The sequence below is a fragment of the Chiloscyllium punctatum genome, chromosome 25 (genome assembly GCF_047496795.1).
Source record: "Chiloscyllium punctatum isolate Juve2018m chromosome 25, sChiPun1.3, whole genome shotgun sequence".
Lineage (NCBI taxonomy): Eukaryota > Metazoa > Chordata > Chondrichthyes > Orectolobiformes > Hemiscylliidae > Chiloscyllium > Chiloscyllium punctatum.
In genome coordinates, this window is record NC_092763.1 from 30,854,468 (window position 1) to 30,866,529 (window position 12,062).

Here is a 12,062-nt window from a genome sequence, read left to right on the forward strand (position 1 = left end):
TGAGTATTTTTTTTAAAAAACAAATATCTGAGCATATACTTGTAAGCAATGCCACATTTCCCCGCTCTGATGACATATTAGCTCTATCTTATGTGATAATGCTTTTAAATATAAACTAATGATCAATCAGTTTTTAACCAACCAACAGAATGGTTTCCCTGCCCATTAGGGACTGGTTAGTTTTCATTTTCAGTGATGAATAGTTTTATGATGGACAGGCAATCTGTCCTGTAATTCACTGTCTAAGTATTGAAGATGACACTTACCCTTTTACTGTATGTGATTGTGTGTGGTATTGATCTTCCTGTAAATGATTCATTTAGTGTACAGCGTCTGTTGTCACACTTGAGAAGTTGCATCTTGTGAATTCCACTATTGCAAATTACAATTTCTGACTCGCTTCCAATTTACATTCACAAATCACAAAAGAAGAAACCGACAGCATGCGAAACAAACTTGGAAAAAGTTGATAACTAAACGCTGAATGACGAATCACTAAAACAATGGGTTGCATTTTACAGGGGTGCAGAAGGAAAGTCAGCCAGAGGTCAACTCACTCCAAGTAACCTCACCATCTAGCCACAACCCACTGTGCATTAGGTGAATTACTTTTGCCTGTCAGTGGGAAGGGGTCCCTAGTTTAGGAGCTGCCAACCAACACAATCAGCTTGCAGCACACTTAAGCTCAACAGAGGACCCTGCGAACAGCACAAACCCTCCTAAAGCAGAGCACGGCTGTCCCACAAAGATATGTGTAGGACAGGACAGGATCCTAGACTAGAGGAAGATGGTTTGGGGTTATCCATTTTGTAGGAGAGCCAACGCGGGTATCTCCAGTGGACACAGGGCAACATGATGAATGATATGCCCCCTTTACTTAGTGCCTTTTTTACCACGTGATTAAAATACAGCCTATTCAATTCTGCCTGACTGCACACCTCAACCATATTTTGGTCAAGGCGGTTTATTTTTCAGATCGATAAGCTTTCTAACAAATTTAATTGACCTCTTAATTATTTAAAAATGGTGGGTGGCGGCACGGTGGCACAGTGGTTAGCACTGCTGCCTCACAGCGCCGGAGACCCGGGTTCAATTCCCGCCTCAGGCGACTGACTGTGTGGAGTTTGCACGTTCTCCCCGTGTCTGTGTGGGTTTCCTCCGGGTGCTCCGGTTTCCTCCCACAGTCCAAAGATGTGCAGGTCAGGTGAATTGGCCATGCTAAATTGCCTGTAGTGTTAGGTAAGGGGTTGATGTAGATGTAGGGGTATGGGTGGGTACGCTTCGGCGGGGCGGTGTGGACTTGTTGGGCCGAAGGGCTGTTTCCACACTGTAAGTAATCTAAATCTAAATCTAAACCTGTATTTCTGGAGCTCCACTCAGGAGCAGAAATGGAAGGCTGTAGGCTGGCCACTCGACCTGATTTAAATGCTCTCCCACGGAAAATACACGTTGCAAGGGGCATGCGAAATTCAACCCAATGCATTAATCATGTATTTACTGGGCTTAAGACTTTCAGCAGAACAGATATTAAATCATGAATTTAAGATTTTAGTAATTTGCTTAAATATAGTGTCGCAATTGTGGCTTTGTTGCCTCCAGCAGGGTAATTTACTTGATGAAGTAACGCTTATGTTATCGCTCTTACAATATCAATGCCTAGTTTCTTATAATAGGAAGAATTCAATAGATTTGTATTAACGCTAACTATTACATTTTGCAGGCACTAAGTGTCTGGGCTGATATTCAGCTATTATGTTACATAGAATTGCACCGCCCTCTCGAAATGTCCAACCTGTCCATCGTCCTTCCCACCTATCTGCTCCACCCTTCCCTCTGACCTATTACAATTACCGTCCACCTGCATCTACCTATTGCCTTCCCAGATACCTTCTCCTCCCACCCCAACCCTCCTATTTATCTCTCGGCCCCCTTTTTCCTCCTCACCCCACCCCCAAACATTCCTGAATAAGGTCTTAAGCCTGAAACGTCAACTTTCCTGCTCCTTGGATGCGGCCTGACCTGCTGCACTTTTGACTCTGCTCTTGTAGTGTGCCATGCTTCAAGTGATTGTGGAGTAAGATGCAGTATGACACCTTTTTATACCTTCAGGTCACATGTAAACATGCAGTGATGATATCACGATCATGTCTTTTAAAGGTACACTGATCTACAACCACATTATAAATGCCTGTACAATGTTTCTGTCGCAGGACTGCACCTATCTTGAACCCTCTGATCATGCAACTTCCCAGACCTTTCACAATTAGCAAAAAAGATTCGAGGAGGTAGATTTTCAAATGCTTGCAAGGTTAGAACCCAATGTAGGTGCAATTTCAAAATTACTGTCTCGCAGGTCACCTCAGAATCTCAAATTGGGGTTAGAGTTTTCTTCAAGGGTTGGTGTGGGTGGGAAAGGTAGGGCTGGCAGGCAGGCATTGGAAACAATCTAGTTCACTATCAATCATCAGCCCACTAGACTCTTGTTAAGAAACTTGTTACAGAGCATCTTCAGTCTTGAATGCAGTTTGGATTTCAGCAAACCCCTGAGCAGTCTGGTGCATGTTTGTGCCCAGCTGCTGAGTTTATCACTGGTACATTAGAATGTTCAACAGAATGCATGGAAAACTGAGATTTGAGGAACCAATGAGCACTGGTACAACTCAGTTCCATTTCTTTTTTGTTGGAATGGTCACTGTCCCGACATCCAATCCCTTGTTTTCTGCTGAGCTACCTCCGAGAGTTGCCAGAGGCTGATGTATGCTAGCTACTTGCCTTTGTTGCCTACAGGAGGCAGGCAGCTCCTATCTTCCGTAGACACTTGATGTCACTCGGCCTGAAAGCCAAGCCTGCCTCCTTTCTAATTAGGCATTTATTTTTTTTAAAAAAGGGCAGATTGTGGCAAAGTGGTAATGGCACTGGACTGGCTATCTCGACTGCTAGAATTTAAATTCAATTAACTTATCTGTAATTGAAAGCAAGTCTAACTAATGGTGCCTATGACAGCTAATACTTATCACTGTAAAAACTTGATGGTTCACTAATAGCCCAATAGGGAAGGAAATCCTTCCTACATGTGGCTCTTGCCATCTGAAATAGTGTAGTAAGCTACTCAGTTCAAGGGCAATTAGGGCTGAGTAACAAATGCTGGCTTTGCCAATGATGCCAACACTGCATGAAAGCGCAAAGAAGAAAAATTTTAAAATACCATCACAAGAACAAGGCTTTTAAAGAACAGGATCAATATTCTGAATTCTTAGTTTGTGAGCTAGATGTGGATTTTCAAAACAATCACACCCTGCAGATGTCTGTTCCTGCAAATTGCAAGTTTTTTTTCGTAGTGTTGCAACAGCAAGATTGGGTGTTCACAGAATATAGCAGGACTTACTGGAACAAGTTTTCCCTGCATCCTGGTCTCTCCATTGAAAACTGCTGGAATAAATTGTGTCATTTCTTTTATAACTACTTCTGTATAAAATATCAAAGATAGGATATGTAACCATTACACTTTCCTTCTCAGAACTGTATAAGAAATGGCAATCTAGATAATGCATTTGAGTCTGTGGAGTGGGTTTTGCAACTTGTAACTTTGATTCAGACATAAAATGGGACTGCTGCACCAAGATGAACAATTATCCACCAATTGCTACAAGCGATCTTTGTATAGGATTATGAAATATGATGAATTCTTCCATTTCCCCACCTCTCCCAACATCCAAAGATTTATTACCCCCTGCACTGCTTGCTAAACCCAACTCATCCTTATCATTACCTCTTCATCTTTGAACTCCCTGTTAAACGTCAGCATCCTTCTCCCTCAAGATTCAATGGCATTTACCTCACCTTGAGCTTCTAATCTTTCCCACTAACCCCTTTCAACTCAGGTAGTGGAGGCGAAAAGCCTCAAACACTTGAATTTGTTTCCTGTCTTTCTAGGTTCTCTGAGACAACTTCCTTTCATATATCACATTGTATTTTCCAAATAAATCAAGTAAATAAGAAACTGCCTTTCTTTCCATTTACCTTTCTTGCCATTGACTGCAATTTATTTCTCTGTAGGAGAAATTGTGGGCGGCACGGTGGCACAGTGGTTAGCACTGCTGCCTCACAGCGCTGGAGACCCGGGTTCAATTCCCGCCTCAGGCGACTGACTGTGTGGAGTTTGCACGTTCTCCCCGTGTCTGCGTGGGTTTCCTCCGGGTGCTCCGGTTTCCTCCCACACTCCAAAAGATGTGCAGGTCAGGTGAATTGTCCATGCTAAATTGCCCGTAGTGTTAGGTAAGGGGTCGATGTAGATGTAGATGTAGGGGTATGGGTGGGTACGCTTCGGCGGGGCGGTGTGGACTTGTTGGGCCAAAGGGCCTGTTTCCACACTGTAAGTAATCTAAGTAAGTAATCTAAGTAAATCTAAGAAATTAAAATCTGTATCTTGGTTGTTGGTTAGATTAGATTAGATTACTTACAGAGTAATATTGTGTGCAGTTTTGGTCGCCATACTATAGGAAGGATGTGGAGGCACTGGAACGGGTGCAGAGGAAGTTTACCAGGATGTTGCCTGGTATGGTAGGAAAATCCTATGAGGAAAGGCTGAGGCACTTGGGGTTGTTTTCATTGGAGAAAAGAAGGTTTAGGGGTGATTTGATAGAGGTGTACAAGATGATTAGGGGGTTAATAGGGTTGACAGTGAGAACCTTTTTCCACGTATGGAGTCAGCTATTACAAGGGGGCATAGCTTTAAATTAAGGGGGGGTAGATATAGGACTGATGTTAGGGGTAGGTTCTTCACTCAGCGAGTCATAAGTTCATGGAATGCCCTGCCAGTAGCAGTAGTGGACTCTCCCTCTTTATGGGTATTTAAGCGGGCATTGGATAGGTATATGGAGGATAGTGGGTTAGTGTAGGTTAGGTGGGCTTTGATCGGCGCAACATCGAGGGCTGAAGGGCCTGTACTGCGCTGTATTCTTCTATGTTCTATGTTCTATGATTGTGATTCATGCATCAACGCCCTATTCAAACCTCACCATGTCCTAAATATAAGCTTAACCGCTGAAATTGGTCCTTTTTTAAAAAAAAGTTAACAAGAAAACCAGCAACTGAAAATTGTGAAAAGCTATCAAAACACACTTGAGAATTTGGCACTGTCAAAAATATTGTTCATATCCCAATATTTTGGAGAAGCTGAAATCTTCAATAAGAACTTTAATAAAAGCATCAGGTCATTTGAATTTATACATTTAATGATGTTATTGCAGCATATGCCTATTCACATTTATTCTGACCTCTAGAAATAGCAGTCATTAACAAAGAAAAAAAGATAAACTTATGAAAAAAAATCTAGAAGTGTTTTGAGAACTTTCTGAAAACCCAAGGGACAGAATACTTTTCACAATGACGAGGTTACAGAAAAGAACCAATTACGGCTATGGGCATAGAAATTTTGATGTGGGAAAACCTTGAAACAAATATTTATGCAGACAAACTCTGTACATATCTAATATAAATATTCAATGGGTTTTGACATTAATTTCCAAATAATATGACATATAAATGTTCAATAGTTACAGCAGTTGCATTTTTAACCTAGTTTTGAGTACAGAATGTCACTATTCATATAAAAAGTGACAGCATCTGAAAGGACTTTATATTAAAGCTTGAAGCTCTTTGCAAAAAAACTAGTAATAACAGTTACATGCATGCTTTGTTAAAGGAGGAATATTGCAAATATATTAGTGAAAAGCCGATACACAATAAGAATTTAATCTTGCTTATTACATGCAGAAATTTCTCAACCTCTCTCCATTGGTGGAAAAATTTGTAAAACCTCTTAGTTTGTCAAATGCTTTTACAAATTTATTTCCAATTTCCTTTGGGAGACTTTTTTTTACAAATAACCCCAATTACACATCTGTTGTGGGACACACTGGCAATTATCTTGGAAAATCTACCTGCATGCATTGATATGTATTTGGAATTCTTCTATATATTCGTACAAGCATGGCTACATTTATTTACCAATTTTCTAATGACTTGCCATTTCCTAGTATTTAACTGGATTATGATATGATTTATGGTAACTTCAAGATAATTGGTCTTGGGGCTAAACTGAAATAGCAACTTCTTTTAAAATTCTATTCATGCCAGCATGTAAACCCCCAACAAAAGTAACTACTGAATTGTTGACATCATTATTCTATCTTAAAATAAGGTGATAATTAAAGCCTTGAAATATGCATTCAATCATTAATGGGTTAAACAGTCTATAAATTTCAGAAATAATTAACTCACATAAACAAGGGCTGGAATTTTTGGGCTGTGCAATAGTTCAGAGAGCTCAACAACAAGAACTTGCTTACATATTCTGTCAGAGGCAATGTCATGTTGGGATGGTGAGCTAGACACACTGCTGCTCTGATGTGAAGAAGGGTGACTTCCAGGTCGGTGACTGTCTTCAAGGGATGGTGCTGGGGATGGGCTATTATGAACCCGCTCCTGGTGGCAGAACAAAAATTCAAGAGGTTGTCCAAGTAGATGAGTGTAACCTTTACTGGCTTGTAGTGGCATTCCCTACATTCCGAAATACAAGGTTAATTTTCATTATTCATTCAGGTTTGTACATACTTAAATATATTGTTATTACTGATGAGACTGTGGAAAACACTGAAGTTACACATATAGCACTTTCAACACACTTCCATTCATATCAATATTCACAAAATATCATGTTCTTATTTAACTCATCACCTGGGTGGTTTCTGTGAATTTATATTCAAAGTTATGTATCGATTATATTTCCATTCCAAACAGAAAATGAATCTCTCTGCACCAGTTTGCCTAAATGATTATGAAAGATCTGTATTGAATAATAATTTACTTCAAGTAAAATTGGCTAAACAACCTACTGGTCCAATTTTATAGTGCATAGAACATAACATTCTTTCTGACACTATGCTTCACATTGTAAATTATTTCCATTTTCAATACATTCTAGCCTGTGTAGACTGAATGCCGATATGATGCACATGCTTTAAGTCTAACATAATGTTTCTGTTAGTTATATGAAAGTTGATCAAGTAACACTAGTCGAATAGTGATTTGAGTGTTCCTGTTGACTTAAGTGAATGTCAGTCTGGAGGTGGCAAACATCTAGCGTCTTCAGCAGCTCGAGAGAACTTGCTAGCTGGAGCTTTTGATAGAAAAGATGGGCTGAATTTCAACATAGAAACTCTGCCCAGAGACTAGCAATGCCTACTCAATACACAGACATACACAGTCAAGTCCCTATGTATCCAACTTTCCGCTCAAATGGCTGAAAGACAGAAAGAGGCAACAGCAAAAAGCTGGAACAAAATGAATGTGACAGAGGTATCGCAGAATGCATTGCTGTAGCATGGGTTTCATAGTTATGTAACATGAAAGTCATTACATGAATGTTTCACAGAGAATGAATTCTTATTTTACAAAAAAAGAACAAATTGCAGATTACTATAAAACAATGGTTTCATATTACAGCAGAAACAGGTCTATGAAGTACAAAGGTACTTTTGAGAACAGGGTTTTCAAAAATGATCTGATAAGTAAGCTTCATTATGGATGCAACTAAAAAGAAGTCTTAAATCACTGCAGCTAAGGTTCATAATCAGGCATCATCCACTGCAGATCAGATAAGTCAAATATTTATGACAATATCATAGGTTTTCAGTAGCTGGATCTTTCAATCCAGTTCCTAGCCAATAACGAACCAATGATGTTCAAGTGTGTTTCACCTCCAAAATGGATAACATTATTAAGGAAAGTCACAAAAGGGGCACTTTAAGTTTGAAATGAAAATATAGAATGGCTATGTTAGTCAGAATAAAACAAGTGTAAATGTTTGAAAGAACTATTTACAAAAACAAGGCTTTATCAGAATGCCTGCATAATTTCACAACAAGGAATTCAATAACTATTGTGAACTCCTGTCTTTTTATGACTATGGATTCATGCAATGTGCACTTAGAGCCAAGGTGTTTGTTTACAGGTGAAGCTTGGTTCTCAGCTAAAACTGAGCAGGTTTGAACTGGACACAAGTTACAGAGACACAGATACACAGAGAAAGAGACAGAAGGATGTGCATTTGTTCTCTCTAGCAGTAGATGGCTGTTTTCTGCAATTAAAAACTCAGTGTAAAATTGAAGAAAACCAGATAACTTTCCTCCAGCAGTTGTTGTGAGGTATGACTCTGAATTCACAGATTCACTCGGAAATGTTTCTAATTGGTCATTTTGTACTTCTGACAAACCAGTGGAAGCTGACAGACAGAATCAACTAAACAAAAATCAGGAAGCAAGGACTGGCTTTCCAGTTTATTCTACCTCCACCAATAATCCATCGCTATCACAATGGGATATAACACAACATAATTCGTAAAAATTGAAATATGAGGTAAATTTGAAAGCAGAGATCAGTTGGCTTTAATCCTACATTTAATAAATATGAAGACCACAGAGCAGAAACAGAAGTAGGGGAAGGAATGCAGCTGTTCTAGCGCCCTGAGAAAGAGTAGAAAACTGTGACTAATTTGGTTTGATAGGGAGGAGGACAGCCTGTTTAGTACAATACAGTTAGAGACTGGAAGAAAGAAATACTGTTCATTAGAGAGATGAGGAAGGTTAAGGCAGGATGCAAAAGGTAGGAACAGGCTGTCTGCTAAATAACAAGCATTAATGATACGTTTGGGAGTGTGGTGGGTTTGTTGGTCTTCCCCTGATGAGACTAGTCTTTAAATTTTGTATTTAAAAGAATAAAAAGAATTTTTAGAGAGGAAGATGCTGCATAAGTGTTAAAAATGCATCTTTTCATTAATTTTGCTATGTTTTAGTTTTTTAAATAGTGCTTCGCTTGATGTGTCAGAGTTTGTTTCAATGAGAACTGAATATATTTTTAAAGTGTTTAGTCCAAGGAAACTGGAATTTCCCCAGAGCTATCTGAGATCATTTGCTCACAGCAGCACACTCAGGAAATGTAGAAATTAATTTTGGGTCATGCAGCACTGAAAACAAATCCCAACTGTATAATGTCAAACATATCCCATATATGTTCATTGTACACTTCATTTATCACCTAGTGTTCAGTGAAGAAGTTTTTGCAGGCTTTGCATAGTCAACAAAGGGGGTGAGGTCATGCATTTCCATTATGACCTTATTGACCCTCACAGGTAATAACGCTGTGTTTAGCAGACTGAGCTGACTGGCTATTTGGCACAAATACTCTGAAAGGGTTTAAAATAAATTACATTCATGAATAGTAGTATTTTATTAAACTGGCCAGTGAGAGGTGCTAATCCCTGAGAGTCCCACATATGTACATATTTTGGAAGGGGGAGCGCACTAAATTTCTAAGCATAACCCAAAGAAGAATGCATAGATTTTATTATTTAACATATTGCTTTAGGTAATTAAGGCTTTTACCTCTCTTTTAAATTTACCTTCTTCACTCCAGCATAAGACCTTACTTGCTCATGCACTATGGTGACTGCTTACTACTTCAGAGTGGCATTCTTATTTGTCCACATACTTCACTTTCTAAAAACACTAAGTGAAATAGTTGTGTCTCCAAAGTGGATTGCAGCTATTTCCGAATCCAGATCCAAATCTATCCTGGACTTAAAACAAAAGATTTGAATTTATTTAGTGACTTCTTATGTCTGCTACAAATGCCTTAAAATGCAATGACTTTAAAGGCAAGTGTTTTCATTCATGTAAAACCATTGAACAACAGTGAAATGATTGACCAGGGAGATTGATTTGTCACGGTTATGATTTCAAAAACTGAGCTGAGTCAACACAGGAGGCAGAGCCTCAAACTGTCCAGCTCCAGATTCTGGAGATTCAGCCTAAATTTTACACCTCAAATTTTGGCACCCAGTTCAAATCCAAAATCATTAAATGGTGAAAGTGCTGTCAACTGAGCCAGATGACACCAATCTATTAACCAACAACTCCAATGGCTTGTTGGTTAAGTCAGGAATAATTACTTCTGAGAATCCAGGACTGGTTTTCACCTTGGTCCAGTGCTGAGCTGCCAATGTTAGGGAGCCGCAATGGACTTCAGCAGCTCTTGGTTAGAAGGGGAAATGGTGCCCAGGGATCTGTTCCTGATTACAGTAATCCGCTTCAGGTCAGGAGAGAATGAAACTCTGCAGTGTATCGTTATTGTCATTTCAGTTTATGTACAGTGAGGGTCAGTCATGAGTAAAGTATTTTGGACAGGATAACACCCTAACCAGGTGCCTTCAGAGTATGAAAGATTGAGAAAATTGAGGAATTACAGGAATAAACTTTTAAAAATCTATTCCTAGCAGTACTGAAGTGGGACTCTGCATCATGAAATAATCTTTCCACCATCACAAGGGCCATGATTTCACCATGTTCAGCAGCATTCACAACTTCTCATACTGAAGAAACCATGACCTAGACAATAGCCAAGATTGGCAATAAACATTTGTACCCCACAAATGCCAGACAAAGAGAATCTAAGCAACACACCTTGACATTCAATAGCATTACCATCTCTGAACTCCCATCAAATTCCGGGAGTTTACCAGAAAATTAAATCAGACTCATCATCTAAATACTGTGGCTACAATAGCAGGTCAGAGATTTGGAGTTCTGCAGTGAGAGATACTCCCCTCCTGACTTCTCCAAGCCTGTCCTCTATCTACAAAGTACAAGCCAGGAGAGTGATGGAATACTCCAGATCTGCCTGAAGGAGTGCAGCTCCAACTACTTTCAAGAAAATCAACACCACTGTAGGACCAAATAGTCCTGTAACTCCATTCTCCACAGCACTATGAGTGTCCCTACATCACATGGACTGCAACAGAGCAGCTCACTGTCACCTCAAGGGTAATCATGGATGAGCAATGATCTAGTCAGCCATGTCTACATCCTGAGAATGACTGGAAGTTAATTAAGGCCCCTGAGAAACATTTAAATTTGAGACTAGGTAACTATTTTAATGCAATGTTATTTATTGTAAGGCATGAGTAATTTAGGAATTACATTTAAGATAGAACTAAACAAACCTATTATCAGTCAGTGAGCTAATGAGTCGACATGCATTCTGTTACTCAAGCCCTACAAGCAGCGCCTCATTAGGTAACTACTATCCTGTGAAAGTCTGTTTTAAATCTGATAAGTAACTATATCATTTGCTAAATAAATCAAGTGACTAATGGTATGACATTAAATCCAGCAATGAGAGTTTAATGATGAAAGTAATCATACATGTGTGAGCAATTGAAACTATCTTACCATACTGAAAGGAAACAATGTTGAATGTGTTTATACCAAATCATTTTCTCTGGTTAGGACAGCTGAAAAAAAGAATACTGTTTTGATTTATATTGTGTAGGCATTGCTGATGGAATATTTATTATTACGTGGTGAATCACAATTATCAGAATGCACTTCACACGGTCAATTATTTTTGGGCTTTAGCAGCCTTTAAATGGGCTGTATGGTGGCTGAGTGATTAGCACTGCTGCCTCACAGTGTCAGCAGTTCCAGCTTCGGGCGACTGCCAGTGTGGAGTTTGCACATTCTCCCTGTGTCTGCACTGTGGGAGGAAACCCACGCAAAGATGTGCAGGTTTGGCGGATTGACCATGCTAAATTGCCCATAATGTCCAGGGATGTGCAAGCTAGGTGGATTAGCCATGGGAAATGCAGACTTGCAGGGACAGGGCAAGGGATGTGTGTGGGTGGGACACTCTTCGAAGGGACCATGCGGACCTGATGGACCAAATAGCCTGTTTCCACACTGTAGGGATTATCGGATTCTAAAATAAATGCTGTTTTATGCCCTACAAAAACAAAACCATAAGATATACTGATGAACATAGAACATAGAACATAGAAGAATACAGCGCAGTACAGGCCCTTCAGCCCTCGATGTTGCGCCGATCAAAGCCCACCTAACCTACACTAACCCACTATCCTCCATATACCTATCCAATGCCCGCTTAAATACCCATAAAGAGGGAGAGTCCACTACTGCTACTGGCAGGGCATTCCATGAACTTACGAC

At 39.6% G+C, this 12,062-nt stretch overlaps 1 protein-coding gene and 1 long non-coding RNA gene across 7 annotated transcripts in view; one reads left to right on the plus strand and one right to left on the minus strand.

Annotated features, from left to right (window-relative positions):
• dacha (dachshund a) overlaps window positions 1–12,062 on the minus strand; it is a 403,352-nt gene that overhangs the window by 81,208 nt on the left and 310,082 nt on the right. For 4 of the 5 annotated variants that reach the window (XR_011964100.1, XM_072594911.1, XM_072594910.1 and 1 more), the window contains exon 5: window positions 6,351–6,561. Coding sequence is in view for 4 of the 5 variants with exons in the window: in XM_072594911.1 (XP_072451012.1) it covers window positions 6,351–6,561 (211 nt within the window). In the remaining variant the exon portion in view is untranslated. The remainder of the gene's footprint in view (window positions 1–6,350; window positions 6,562–12,062) is intronic. The other variant, XM_072594912.1, reaches the window with a different exon arrangement.
• The window catches only part of LOC140495795 (uncharacterized), a 62,529-nt gene that overhangs the window by 25,204 nt on the left and 25,263 nt on the right, over window positions 1–12,062 (plus strand). The window lies entirely within an intron of this gene.